This window comes from Nicotiana tabacum, chromosome 17 (genome assembly GCF_000715075.1).
Source record: "Nicotiana tabacum cultivar K326 chromosome 17, ASM71507v2, whole genome shotgun sequence".
NCBI classification, from domain to species: domain Eukaryota; kingdom Viridiplantae; phylum Streptophyta; class Magnoliopsida; order Solanales; family Solanaceae; genus Nicotiana; species Nicotiana tabacum.
In genome coordinates, this window is record NC_134096.1 from 88,212,189 (window position 1) to 88,227,587 (window position 15,399).

The window sequence follows — 15,399 nt, forward strand, 5'->3', positions numbered from 1 at the left end:
ATACAACATAGTCGGTCTAATTACCATTATGTAGAATTGGTGGCACATTCTTGTCACACAAGACACCAGATGTTAATCTCCATTTCATCCACCCCGTCCTTATACGGTGTGTGATATCCTCATTAATCTTCCATTCCCTTGGATGACTGACCCAAGATACGTGGAACTTCCTCTCTTGGGGATGACTTGTGAATCAAGCCTCACGTCCATGTCGTCTTCCCCGTCACGTCGCTGAACTTGCACTCCAAGTATTCTGTCTTGGTCCTGCTCAACTTGAAGTTAAAACCGTTAGTGTCTGTCTCCAAACCTCCAACTTCTCGTTAACACTGCCTCGCGTCTCATCAATCAGTACTTTATCATCACCGAATAACATACACCATGGCACATCCCCTTGAATATGGTGCGTCAGTGCGTCCATCGCAAAGGCATATAAGAACGAGCTGAGCGCAGACCCTTGGTGTTACCCCATCACAAGCGGAAAATTATCCGAATCTCCTCCCAATGTCCTCACCTGAGTCTTGTGGTAGACTAATCTTTAATGTAAGCTGTAAATCATTTTGATAAACTAGGTTCGAAATAATTACCTTGGCTAGCTTTTAGTAACCTTCCGTGTACTTACTGTTAATTGTTCTCGTGCATAAAAGTAACCCCAAACTAATTCTATCTTTTTCTTAGTCTTTTACTGTATTATTTATTTATTTTGGGTTATGGGTCTCGATTTAAACAGGTGGATGATTCTACCTTTTATGGTGATGGAGTAATGGTAGACCTGCCTGACAGCCTTGAACAATTCAGGATGAACCTGACAGAGCTTCTAGTGGATGTTTGTCAGCTTTTAGGTTCTACAGCATTTATCCAGAAGGTATCATTTAGCCCAAAAGTTTGGTAATTAATTTTATTTTTTGATAAAGTTATAAGATTTCATTATAAGGGTATAAATACCCTTATGCAACCAGTATACCAGGAAAAAAAAATAGAAGCCTCAGAAAAAGTATGGCTCTTTACGAAAGACACCCAATCTTCTATGAAGTTCTCTAAATAGTTTTTCTGATTTCTACAATACTTTTGAGTAGCAGCCATAGTGTAATCCTGGAAATTCCTACACAGGTTTTTCCTTAGTTTCCATTCTTGACTCAGAAAACTAGACCAGATAATTCCAGACATATGTACTGTAATTTGAGCCTAACCCGAGAAGCAAATGATTTCCTTTCAAGTTCGTCATCTTTCAATGACTGGACATGTTTTTTGCTTCAGATTTTTATTTTCTTGGTTGCTCAAGTTTGTCACCTCTCTTCCTTCTCGTCCTATCAGTACCTGGCACCATCCATTTACCCTCTCATCTTTAACAGAAAGATGCAACCACTATTCATATCTAGTTTCCTAGCCAGTATTTCCTTATCATATTTTGCGGTTACTGCTAAATAATGATCTTATTTGGTTATTTCCCTGTTTAAAATTCTTTTTCTTTTCATCTTTTGACAGTCTTTTAAATACTTCTGGAACTTATTTTTAAGTTAGCAACTTTATTATCTAACTTCTACTATTAGTCAAATGACTTTTGCTTTTGTATTAAATATCAGATCTTCCTTGGAGGTTGGACCAGTAACAGCTTACATATTCCTTGGAAGGAGGTGGAAGCCAAAATGTTTGCACTTAATGCGGTTAGTACTGTGAACCAAAACCTTGGCAGTAACATATGCATTTTTGTGCTCATCTCCTACTTGATGCTGCATTATATACTGAATTCTTGGTGGTCTAGCGTTGGGATAAAGGTCAGAATCTAAAGCAGAAAATGAAAAGAAAAACATAAAGGACAAACAGAAGAGAAAATAAATCATAAAGTTCTTTTTCCAAAAACACAGGAAGAACATCATATTTTACTTTTATAACTGCTGCTGCAGCAATAAACCGTGGATAGTTTTAGCCATCAATTTCTTGGTAGAGGTGGAAGCATGATTCCAATGCGACAATACCCGCTGGATGATTGTCTATACTCCTGTTACTGATATGTGTAGCGTTGTGAGGTAAAAGTGTTTCAGAACAGTGAGAACGTTCAGTACTTAATAGCATAGACCATCGACTCTATTTTAGCTGCACTATGAACTCACGCAGCTGTGTGCGAGAGGCAGAGGCTCAATTGCTGTAGTTAACACCTAGTTTTAATTGCACCAATGCACTTATATCTGGCTATAGAGCTCGTATACTTAAACTGTTGTTAATCAAAATTATGAACCCTTTATTTAGATGTTTGGAAGAGATAAAATAATGTTTTCAAAATCCAAAGCTGAACTAAATAATAATTAGAAGTTGCATTTAAGGTATCCTCACAAATATGTTTGATAGATATAAGGTCATGATCTATTCCTATGGCGTTTTGACAATAAAATTCCACTTATTAAAATCTCTGTCAAAATATTTACTTCATCTTAGGTTAGGTGTTTGAATTTTTCCTTGATAAAACCCCAAGTAAATGTCCAAATGTATTTGGGAATATACTGGGTATGTTGTTGTTGTTGTAATTCGATGTAAGTTTTCCAATTCACCAAATGGTGCCAAAACGTTTATATCATCATGAATGTAAGCTACCCATCTATCTATACAAAAAACAATTCTTTCTTTATGTTAAATTTGTGACCATCTTATCAAAAAGTTTAAGCTATTAGAGAAAGCACACTTTTAATTACTTAGAGCCTGTTTGGTTTAGCTGAATTTAAGTAGCTTTCAAGCACCAAGTGTTGAGGAACAATTATTAAGTGTCGGAGCTGAATTTATGAATAAACAATTACGTGTTTGGATGAAGTGCTAAAACTGAAATAAGTTGTTGATATGTTTGATAAAAAGGTAATGACAAGCATTTTTTCTGTTAAAATGATTGAAATATCCTTAAAACTGTCAATAGGAAAACTGAGCTTATTTTTGCAATATTTTAAGTTTAAATTAGTTCAAATACAAATTGATTTGTGTCTCAATTAACTTTAAGTTATCAAATGTATATAAATTTATTTTTAATAAATATAATTTATTTATTTAAATAACATATAATCTTTAATATTTAATAATTTGATTAAAATTTGTAAGTGAAAAGCAAAGTTAAATAGTGCAAAATATTCATATAAAAATTCAAAGCATTCAGATAGCCAGAGCCGACAAAATTTAACTAAAACATCATTTTTGTAAAAAGTAATAGTTGAGGATTATATTCCATAAATGATCAATTTGTAAATTTGATATTCCCCCACAAACGTAATAGATGAGGATGGCTTTCAAATTCGTTTCTTGCTGATATTGTCAAGTTCAGATGCCAAATTCTTTACGGTTTCAGGTACCAGATCCCAGAAGTATTGTTTACACATTAATTGGTACAACCACCTTTCACTTTGTTCAAAATTGGTTATGAGTGAAATTCAAATAAGAGAGAATGGTAGAAGCAAGTAGTAGAAATGTTTGGAGGGCTATTCCCTTATGCATTGCTTGGACTGTTTGGATGGAAAGAATATGAGGTGCTTTGAAGGCAAAAAAGAGTATTTATCCTTGTTCAAGTTCAGATGTCTCCAAAACTTGTACTATTGGCAAAGTGGAAACAGTGTATTAAACTTTTCTGATTTGTTGGACTTGTTAAATGTGATGAGTCTGTAATGTAAAACAAGTCCAGTTTCTTGTAATTCCCTAAGAGTACTATTTGGAGATTGTAAAAGAATGTAAAGAATAATAACTTAAAAGACTTGGTCAAATTTATAAAGCTTTTAAGCTAACAAGCTATAAGCTGGTATGTCCAACTTGTTGCTTTTGACTTATTTTGGCTTAAAACATTGTTGTCAAAGGCGAAAAGCTCTAAAAAATGCTCTAGGTCTATTTGGGCTTTAAGCGCATAGCGCACTTAAAGTGTGGGCTTTAGTTAAAAAAGGCGCAATGAAGAAAAAAAAAAACTTATATGTAATTCAAGAACAAAGTAACAAATTCATTCATAATGTTTCCCTTAGCAGCTAATACACTTATTTCCGATTATCGTTATTGTTAGTGCCGCTTGATTCAAGAGAGAACTCATGGGCAATAAGGGGCATGCCTTAGTACCTTGCCTTACACTGAAGTGCAACTTAAGCGAGGCGAAGCGCCCTCCTTGAGCTTTTCTGAGCTTCAGGACTTAGGCGCACACTGGCTTAAAAGCACTTTTGGTGTTCGACAAACTCCAAAATAAGCCAAACAATGTTTTTAAGCTGGTTTGACCAGCTTTTAAGACAATCCAAACACCCTCTTAAATATGTCTTCGACATGTCTTCTCATGTGCGATCTGATTCTTTTTCATGGGTCAAGCACGTGGAACTTCTTTTGATAATGATCCATTTGCTTAATTATGTCTTCAACACTTTACGATAAAATTGTAAATGAAACAAAAATGAGCTCTTGATGTTTCTTAAATTCATCTCATTGCCATGAAACATCCACCTACTCCTTTCATCAAACTGTCCGTAAAATGACTACCGGCTTGATTTCCATGCCCTCAGTTCCCAAGCTGCTCGACCCTTCAACTTATAGTAGCTTCTGATACTTTCTCTGGAAGAGCCCAGTTGGCCCACTGCCTAATGCCATCTATCCGTTCAACAATGTAAGAATAAGTGCTCCACTACACGAACTTACATAAATAGGTTTCCTTTCTCTAAGATTTCCCAGCTTGGAGATTGCATTGTAAATTTCACTCAATGTGAAACAAGAGACTTTTGTTGGTGCGTCAAACTTCCATATCGCCTTACGCAATACATTTGTACTGTAAATATCGCTTAGTATCTCCTTGCCATTCTATCCTATCATCTCCAATTGCGGTGTAACTATATATGTTCTGTACATGCACTAGATGTCATGATCACGTATATTTGTGTAAACACAATATTCACATCTAGTATATAGATTATGCCATAAAAGGGTTTTTTTTTCACACCCTCATTTGGTAGAATGGAAGATTACGTGTACGGCTCTTCCTAGTATATCTCTTAACTAATGGGATATGAGTCCCTAGAATCTATCCTGCAATATAAGTACCTATAATTACTCTAACTTATTACCACTGCAAAATACATTGATTGATTATATGCGTAATTGGTTGACTTTTTACAACACTGTCAGGTTGGAGCTCTATTCAGATTTTTTGTGAAGATATCACCTAACTTTTCTCCTATCATGATATGCCTTATCGAGATAATCTTCTGTTAAATCTTTTTGTAAACAAAACGACTGATGAAGACATAATTAAGTAAATAAAAGTGTGCTCTATCTAACAGCTTAAGCTTTTAGATGAGATGATCACACACTTCAACATGGTATTAGAAAAGGCAAAGGTCCTTGGTTCGAGTCTTACTGTCACCTATTATCAAAAAGAACTTCCACGTGCTTGGCCCATGAAAAAGAATCATGCCCGCATATGAGGGGGTATGTTCAAGACATCAGTAAATAAAAGTGTGCTCTCTCTAACAACTTAAACTTTTAGATGAGATGGTCACACACTTCAACAACCAATCAATCTTTATATGTTCAGTTCGCTCATGAAATGCTAAGTTAGAAACAATATAAAGAGCATGATGATTATCACACCACAACTTAGCAGGTTGAGTGGTCTTAAGACCAAACCTCATCTATCAACTGCATATCTGCATTACCTCGCACATGGATTGTGCGTAGCTCATTACCTTGGTTCAACACTAGATCGGGGGACTGCCACTACTTTTTACCTTTTCTACTACTCCATCTCCAGCAAGACCTGTATCCTCTTGTCCTCCAGGCAGCTTTAGAACCCCATTCTGCATCTGAAACACGTAAGTGGTTAATATAGAGCAGACTGCGGCAGGTGCTCCTTCCAAGTGACACAAGATTTGGCCCAAAATCACCCAATGATTACTAGTTGGAGTAGACATGAATTTCATACTACACTACCCAAGTAACAGTGTCAGGTCACGTCCTGTAAGATGGTTTTAACTTCCCAGCTTATCTCCTGTGCATCTCAAGATCTTTAAACAATGAACTCCCTCTGTCATAATTTTTATGTTTGTAGTCACTTGTGCACCTCAAGGCTTATCACCTGATTTTTCTATTTCAACCAATAAATTCAGGAGATTATTCCTCTTAAATGAAAAGGTACTTTTCTTGCGCCTTGTGATTTCAATTCCCAAAGATACTTAACAAACCAAATCTTTTGTTTAAATCTAATTTTATGTTCAGCAGTTTGTCATTGTTGGAATCACAGAACTTATTTTTACTTTCTTCCATTTTGTGAAACTAATACAGAGCATGCTAGGTGCGCAAGCTGGCCTGGGTGCCACCGTCATAAAAAAATCGTAAATGTATATTCATAGTTCTTTTCATAGAATATTTCTAACTAATTCGGATTAAAAAGAAAAATTCTAACGAATTAGAGATACAAATCCATACAATCACTATTTGCTTGAGATGCTACTGCCATGCTCTCTTCTCTCCTGCTCTGCATCAGATCTCTGCAAGTGCCAGGCTTCCAGCCATTAAATTCCCCAACATTGAACAATCTTGCAATGTAATAGTAAGTGATTGAAGTCACTCCTTCCTTTTACGCGCTTTTGTGATCACATTGCTTCTTCGAGATATCTCTAACAGTGTTTTAAAAGGCGTTTTTGGGGGGCGAGGTGCACCAAAAACTCCCCGAGGTGATGGTGTGGGGTGAAAGTCTCAAGAGGCGTACGCCCAGGCGTTCGGGGCGCGTTTTTTTAGTGAGGCGTAAGCCCCAGAGACTTTTTTCAAATTAAAACAAAATCTGTTGAATAAGTCCTTCATATAATACCCACATTCTCAAAAGTCAACTTGGTAATTACTCAAAAGTTTTAAAACGGAATTGAAATGTATTAAATTTAAAAGTCAAAGACCTTTTTTATTGATTGAAGCCCTAATTCATGGTCTTTCCCAATTCTTTATCTTGTCCACTAGTTTGCTAATATCTCCTAAAAGCAACGAATATTCAATTAATTTTTTTACAAATACAAAGAGAACTCCATTCTCCTTCATAGCAGCAAGTTCAAACTTCAAATTGCAGCCTTGCAGGTTAGTCATCCTTTTTGTTCCTCCATGTAGAAAACTTTATTCTTTTAGACTCAAGTTACTTGTGCTTGTAAGTAGCGTATAATAGATTATTTTGACTAGTTTTTTGTGGGGATGGAGCACATATATATATTTCACATATTTATAGTTTTCTTCAATTTTTATGCAATTTTACCTGTTTATAAATATTTACTGTAATTATATTATTTTATAAAATATTAAAAATTAAATACCTATGGGGCTTACGCATCGCTGAGGCATATGTAAAACGCGTCGCCTTACGCCCACGCCTTTTAAAACACTGATCTCTAAGCAAATCCTTCTTTACATTCTTTTGTTTTGTTTGAGTACATACATGATTTTTCAGCCATAGTTTGTGATCATGTACTCATATTTTCTGTAGAGACCTTCTTTCTTTTTTCGAGCTCTTGCTGTTTTCAGCAATTCTCTTTAACTGTCCTGCATGATTTGATTGTAAAAGAGCTGGTAATTTGACATCAGTGTGTCATGCCTTCTGCGCTCTTTTTTGGCTTCACATATGGTTTGCATTCTCAAATCATGTTGTTTCTCTGTTAATGGTCACTTTACGGATTATGTTTTTGCTTACGGTTCATTTATGAGAATGATACAAACTTGATTATTCTAGGAAGTTCACTGTGTGATTTCTTTTCTGTTTCAGATAGCTGAAGTTAATATCACGGAAGCCCAAGAGATTGATTTCTCTTTTGTTATTCACTTGGTCACAATTTTATCTAGTAGGCCACGTGACGATGCTAAGGGCTTCATGAGACTTGTATGTGTTATCTTATCAATTTTTCTTGTTTCACTTATCCTTGTAAAGACAAAAGGGGATTGCAAGAACTGATGAAATTGTTAGGAAGAAAGATAAACATACTGAAAATTTTGTAGACAATGATTCTGGGCTAACTATTTGCTTCATTAGGTTTGAGTTATGGCAATGTTTAGTACCTTTTGATTGACCTCCTCCTTTCTTTAATTATGTTCCCTTTTTTTCTTGTTTGCTGTTCCAGGTATACAAATCAGCTGCAGAGGTTGTTGCTTCGTATTCAAAGTGGATATCTTCTTGTCAAACTAATACCAGATCTTTGCTGTAAGAATTCTCTTTCCATGTTCTTTCAAATAAGATAGAAACCAAAACATATGCTGATACAGTGCGGAAGCAGGCCATGTCTTATCAGTTTAGGTTTTGTTTTAGTTTCTGATGTATTTTTAAGCTGTAGGGTTGGTTTTGAACCTTTTTGCATTACTCTAATTGCAAAACTGTTTAAAACTAATAGTAAGGGTAATTTGGAAACTTCAGCTATAGTTTTTGGTAGGGTCCTATATTGAGGTCTTATCGTTTTTAATTAGCTTTTTGGAGATTTCTCTCGAAAAACAATTGCTGGTGGCTTTCTTTCTGGAGTTTTGCTTTGTTTAAACCAGCTTGATTCTGCTTCACTTTCTTTTTTTCTTCCTTTGGGATAGTTTTACATGCAAATTGCACCAAGTCATCATCATGCCACTCCCCATACTTTTCTTTTTTCTCCTAGATTTCCAGCTCAAAATGAAGTCTCTAATAGTCCATGGCATCCATCACCCATGAATTCTAAGCAGGTCAACCAATGTCCCTTGTTTGTGGCTGAGTGCAGCAATGGATGGTCCACATCCTCCCTCAAACTTTAACACGTTTATTCTCACAGTTGCTTGCTACGACTCTTCCCCAAGTGTTTGGTTCTCCAAATACACTTCCTAGTACAACCTTATTAGAGACTCTTAGCTCTTTAAACCCTTAGATATGCAACAAGTAGCATTAATTCAAATTCTTCTACATGAGCCTAGAATGTCTATGCGTGATAAAAACTCAAACTTTACATCAATCCGATACCCTCCAAGTGTCCAACAACCAGCTAACAAGTCCTATGCATGTGTAAAATGCATGAATATGCATATGTAGATGATATGCATGGATGTTTCTACATGAGTCTAGAATGTCCATGCATGATAAAGACTCAAATTCTACATCAATTGACACCTCCTCGGTGGCCAATAACACTGCGCACACACGACCCAAGGTAAAATGGGTGATCATGTATACATGAGTCTAGAATGTCCAATGCATAATAAAGACTCAAAACTCAACATCAACAGATACCTTCCATGTGTCTGACACCTCCCTGATGTCCAATAACACTGCGCAACACACGACCCAAGGTGAAATGGATGATCACTTGACCCCATAGGGATGTATCCAAATCCATGTGCCTGATCATTTTAACTCCACAATCAATCATCAATCCATGTCCCATTGTGCCAAAATCATATTTAACCGAACAGACCGTACAAGAGTCATAATCATATCAACCGCACGAAATGAACCATCGTGCCATAAGCATATTAACCGGCATGACACAAACCATCGTGCCATAACCTCAGTCCATATAACCATATGCAAAGATATATACATATGAACAACAACAACAACCCAGTATAAACATATGAACAAAAGAGATAAATATCTATGATCCATATGGACCAGAGAAATAAACATTTAGGGATGTATGCATGTGCACAAGAGATAATCACTATGCATGATGTATACATATGTATAATGTATGACTATGGATCCAACATGTAATCCAACATACAAATAGCCATCATGTCCAAATAAAGCATCAAAAGCCTAGACATGATCTTTAACACGAATAAGAAGCTCTAAGTAGTCATACCAACAATTAAAGCCTATCACAAGTAGAGCATGTACCAAAACAAGGCATAAAGAAGCCTAAATTCTGCTCCAAGCATGGAAAACCTTGTATCAGCATATACGCTCGTCACCTTGTATATGTTACCCCCAAACACATAGCATGTAGCACATAAGCCATTCGGTTGGAATATTCTCTCAAGTCGAGGTTAAGCAAGATACTTACCTTTATCCCGGGCGAGCTTTATTCTTCAAAATTCGCCTTTTGTCGATCTAAATCTGTCAAACGAGCCCAATGTAGCTCAAAGAATACTTAGGGAAGTCAAATCAATTCCAATTGTCAAAGCTTCTATCTTTAACAAAATCGCAAAAGTCAACAAAAAGTCAGCCCATGCTCATATGGTCAAATTCCAAAATAAAAGTCAGATACCTAACCCATAACCTTACGAGTCCAAATATGTGATTAATTTCCAAATCGAGTACAAATCGGTGATCAAAACCCCAAAATACACTTTCTTAACTTTCCATTCGAAAATCCTCTTTTTCTCTTTTGAATCCTTGATTCGAAGGCAAAACCAATGATAGATTCATGTTATAATCTTAGATTTGAGTGAGAATCACTCGCCCCATCGTCTTAGGTGAAAATCGCTTCGAAAATCGCCTCAGTTCATGCTCACTAGCTTCAAAGTGATAAAATAAAGTCCAAGTACGAAACGGGGTTATATACACAAGTGCTGAAATTTTCAATATAGATTTTTAGAATAACAGTCAAAACTTTTTGTACAGATGTCGGAATGACGAACGGTTTAAATTTCTGGAAATTAGATTCAAAGGGCTACAACTCTCATCGAGGTATCTTCACCAAATTCTTTATACATTAGGAGCAGTTCTCTTCTGAAGTCAAGTCAAGTGCAGAAAACCACGTTTCAACACTTCAAATCTATAAAAACTTACTCCAAACGCGCTGAAACCCACTCGAGCCCTGCGGGTCCCATCCAAACCATCCCGAGTCTAAGCTTGTTTACTCAAAATGTTGACTTTGGTATCTCTCTTAACTTAAAGTCTCTAATTAGGAACTAAGTACTCCAAATTACTTCTGAACCTCTCGGGACCCGAACCAATCATACATGCAAGTCATAAAACATCATATGAACCTATTCAAGGTCTCAAATCGCACAACGGGACGCTAGGACTCAAAACGACTGGTTGGGTCGTTACATTATTAGAATACAATGTTGAAACATAATGAATCTAGATACATTTTACTACAAAACTACATTTTTTGTTATTTTTCTATAGAACTTACAGGTCAAATGCTCTAATGGAGAATCCCCTTCTTTCTTTGTTATAATTGCAAAGCAAAACAATATTGTTGCTCTTATCAACTTCTTAAGGGATATAAAATGAATGAAGTGAGTACTATGTAATTTGTCTTTACTGTGCTCCTACCTGCTAGAAGAAAGCTTCACCGAATGGGGCTGGGGATTTATCCTTTCCCCACAGCATAAGTTTTGCCTGCTCCCAAACTTTCTCTTTTGAGAACCACCTCTCCTATTTGGTTAAAATTGATTCCCCGCATCCTGTTTTTCACAACGTACTTTTTCTACAGTTGTTTGTATAATACCATGAATTGCCTTCTCCTCCTCCTACACTTCCTCAAACACTATCCTCCCGACTCATTGCTTCTGCAAAGTTTTCATTCTATTTCTGAAGGTGAAAACTAATTCTTTTGCCCACTATCAACCACATCTCTCTTTTTTCCCCTTGTTTTTGGGTGGTTTATTGTACCTTGTCCATGAATATCTATATGTTATTTTCAGATTATTTCTTGCAACGGGCATCTCAGAACCTTTATGTTCGGCTGCTTGTGCCAGTGCTTTGCTCAAGTTATGTGAAGATGCCACTGCACCTATGCATGAGCATTCAAGTTTGGAGATCTTACTTTGGATTGCAGAGGTTTGTCCTATATAAACCATATGGTGTCTCAAAATCTTTTTTACCTGAAGGTGTTAGGTCTTTGTTTTTTGAGTATATGCTGCTGCATCAGTTTTGTATTGCAGTATCATTCTCAGGTGAAAAAACCCAGCTTTGGTTATTAAGTCAATGGTTTGAAATGATGGTCCAATATTATTAACTGGACGTCACGTACTTGTAGTGTATATATGTTCATAGTTTATTGAAATTTAATGAAAATTTAAAATGGAAATAGAAAAAAGAGCATAAGATAGTTGATATAGAAAGTGAGTGGAGTTGAAAATATAACTATCCATTTTAACAATCAAAAAGAAAATAACTATTCATTTCAATATTATGATCTTATCACCTTTTTTCTTTTTCTTGATAGTAGGGGTGATTGGAGGGATATTTTAGGACAAAAAGTTGATAAACATAATAATTCAGTTGCACTGTCTTGCTCACCTTTTAGTAATAAGTATAGATATTTCTCTTGTTTCTTTGATCGGTAAGTTTTGGTTTATCTTTTATTGGAGTGATAATTAAAGTGTAATTGTTTTGTTTCTCTTGTTCCTTTTGTTTGACATACTTTTCTTAGAGTTTGGATGAGAGGCATTTGCCTCTAGAGGATGAAGAAAAAGTAGTCAGCGCGATCGCTTTATTACTTGGTTCCCTACCTAACAAGGAGCTGAAGAATAATTTGTTAGCTAGATTGGTCTCCCCTTGCTATGAAGCTATTGGCAAACTAGTAAGTTCATCTTCTTTCCTTTCTTGTGTCTCTGTCATGTCATGAACTTATAATATTATATAACTATATTGTGGTTCTACAAAGACTGTTCTCTCTCTTTTCCCGAATGCTTTTCTGAAATTCTTTCAACATTTCGTATTAGATAATCTTTTTTGAGCTGTGTCACATAGTCAGATAGTCTCCTTAAATGCCACCTAAAATTGCGTCTTATTGCTGTGAATGCTATGTATGGACCAATTATCAGCTCTAATATTTTATAAAATGAATTTTATAGTTTTATAAAATGAAAGGGAAGTAGTTCCTTCTCAGAAAATAAAATGAAAGGGAAATAGTCCCTGCATAATCAAAGAGTATACAAGATCTTAAAATAACATAGAAAAACATGATTCTACAGGAAAAAAACACTCATTCTTTTATTTAACTGGTATTTCACAGGTGCTTCTAACATTTGCGAAAATAATTATGTTGTATTGTTTCAGTTTCTTTCTTTTCGAATAGTGCACATTAGCACCAAAAGTGCTACGCCTCATGCTCTATGCTCTGTGCTCTATTTCAGTATTTCTACACTCTTCTCTTTTGAATTTTCACCACATGAGCATTTCTTTAACACTGGCAAGCACAAACCATTCAACTCATACATGTTCCATACTGTGCCCTATAATCGATATTCAATCAGGCAGTGAATTATTAGTTGATTAAGGTCTTTCCCTCTCCCCCTTCACATAAAATGACAAATTATGTATTTGTTCTTTCCCTCGAGCTCTACACGTTAAGTAGCTTTTCTAGCTGCGAAACGTGGAAACAAACTTTTCTTTTGCGCTCTAGAGATTCACAGCGGTGAGGAAAATTCCTGGTCTCCCTTCTAAGCAAAATGTTGATAACATGGTTTTACTCTAAAGGAGTCCATTTCCGTGTATCCTTACGTGTGAATGCAATCTTCTGCTTGTAGAGGAGTTCAAGCAAGCTATGAGGTTCTTCATCATTCTGTGTGTTGTTACTGTTCCTTTTTCCTCTTCTAAATAAAGTGTTATTGCAATTATTTTGTTTGTTGTGTAGTCCATGGTTTAGAGTTCAAGGTTCAGCTGGACCACCTCCGCACGCCATCGAGTTCTGCTCTCTACATTCATTCTCTGAGCTCGGTCCCCCTTGTTCCCTATCCCTTTAGTTTCACCTTTCTCCAGAATCAGCGTCAGTGGTGGAAATGGATCATTTCGAAAGCACATGATGCATAGTACTGAAAATTGTTTATTAACTGTCCTCTAAGCTTACCTAACTGGGAATTAAATTCTTTGTTTCAGATTGATGAAAATCAAGACCACTCTTTAAGGCATAATCCTGCTTCTTATTCTCAGTTTGTGAATGGCGCAAGAAGGGGTTTACATAGGTTTGAACCAATTGCTACTGGGCAATATTATTGTTTGCATCTGCATTTTAAATATTTTTCCATTCTTAATATTTTTTATTAGTAAGGTTTGCATGCCGTTGCTGGTGAGAGTAATTGACATGTAACATTTACAAAATTCTTGTTCTATGTTATTCTGCTCTCTAGTTTCTGTGCAAGACTATCACCGGACAGCACATTGCCAATTTTGAAAATTTCTGCCGTTGTTGGACCAATACCTCATCTGAGAATTTCCTGGTAGTATGTCATTCGTAAAAGGAGGGAGATAAAACCTTACCTTCTTTTCTTCCCGAAAGCACAAAACCTAGCACAAAATTGAGTCATTACATAGCATTTACTTTGAAAGTGAACCAATACCCTCCACATGACTGATTCAAAAGAAAGATATCAGAAGTGATATTATGATTTCCGTTGTGTTCCCTAATCCCTAAAGATGAATAATGTTTTTGTTGAGAACCCTTCTGTAGAATAACAACTTAATTTTTCAGTTTTCTTTTTATTTTTTTCGAATGTATTCTGCATTATTTGTATCATCACGTGTACTATTTGCTGCTATACGTTTTTCCATTTTGTTCTCTGTGAAGTCTGTCTTAATTACCACAAAGAGTCTAAAAGAAGGTGTTTGGTGTACATTCTGCAAAACCACTTTTTCTATGAAGGTCAGTAGGAGTCTGAATTTTTGTTTTTCCCCTTCTGTAAAGGACTTCTATGAATAACCTGCTGGTCAATACTTTTCATTCGTATACCTTTCTAAGCGAAGCCGTTGGCTAATTGGTCAGGTTGGGAACTGTATTCAGCCATCTGGTAACAGAGTCTTCTACTGGTTCGGATTTGGATGATCCTCTTATTCCGCTTCTAGGAGTGTTCTGGCAAATGTTAGAAAAACTTTTTCAGTCGGAACACATTGGAAATGCTGTTCTATCTATGGCAGCATGCAGAGCTCTTTCGCAAGCAATTCAGTCATCGGGTACTTCTTTTCTGATTTTTTTTTTTTAATTCTTTAAAACCTTTGATACAACAAACAATAATATACCCAGTATAATCCCACATAGTAGGGTCTAGGGAGGGTAGTGGGTACGCAGACCTTACCCCTACCTTGTGGAGATAGAGAGGTTGTTTCCAATAGAGACCTTCGGCTTAGAAAGCATAAGCACAACAGTAATGAAAAGAAAAACGGCAAGAAACAACAGTAAGAAGCCATGGAAAAGAAGCATTAATAAGAACAAGATAGTAAGATGACTGAAATGAAAGAAACAACAGGTAGTAATAGAAACCCAAGACCAATAAAATACGAGAATACTACTGGTATGAACAAGGAAAACACTAGGCTACCTAACCTTCTACTCTAATCCTCGACCTTCACACTTTTCTATCAAGAATCATGTCGTCGGTAAGTTAGAGCATCTCCATGTCTTGCCTAATCACCTCTTCCCAATACTTCTTCGGCCTACCTCTATCCCTCCTTAGGCCCTCCAACGCCAACCTCTCACACCTCTACCTCTCCTTTGATGAAATTGAAAATTTTCCAAGATATAGGAGGCT

At 36.2% G+C, this 15,399-nt stretch overlaps 1 protein-coding gene across 5 annotated transcripts in view; it reads left to right on the plus strand.

The window, feature by feature from the left end:
- The window catches only part of LOC107814933 (transportin MOS14), a 97,030-nt gene that overhangs the window by 49,187 nt on the left and 32,444 nt on the right, over positions 1–15,399 (plus strand). For all 5 annotated transcript variants that reach the window (XM_075234556.1, XM_075234559.1, XM_075234558.1 and 2 more), the window contains exons 11-18: positions 728–862; positions 1,581–1,661; positions 7,733–7,846; positions 8,085–8,164; positions 11,575–11,710; positions 12,306–12,455; positions 13,754–13,839; positions 14,637–14,824. In XM_075234556.1, the coding sequence (XP_075090657.1) occupies positions 728–862; positions 1,581–1,661; positions 7,733–7,846; positions 8,085–8,164; positions 11,575–11,710; positions 12,306–12,455; positions 13,754–13,839; positions 14,637–14,824 (970 nt within the window). The remainder of the gene's footprint in view (positions 1–727; positions 863–1,580; positions 1,662–7,732; positions 7,847–8,084; positions 8,165–11,574; positions 11,711–12,305; positions 12,456–13,753; positions 13,840–14,636; positions 14,825–15,399) is intronic.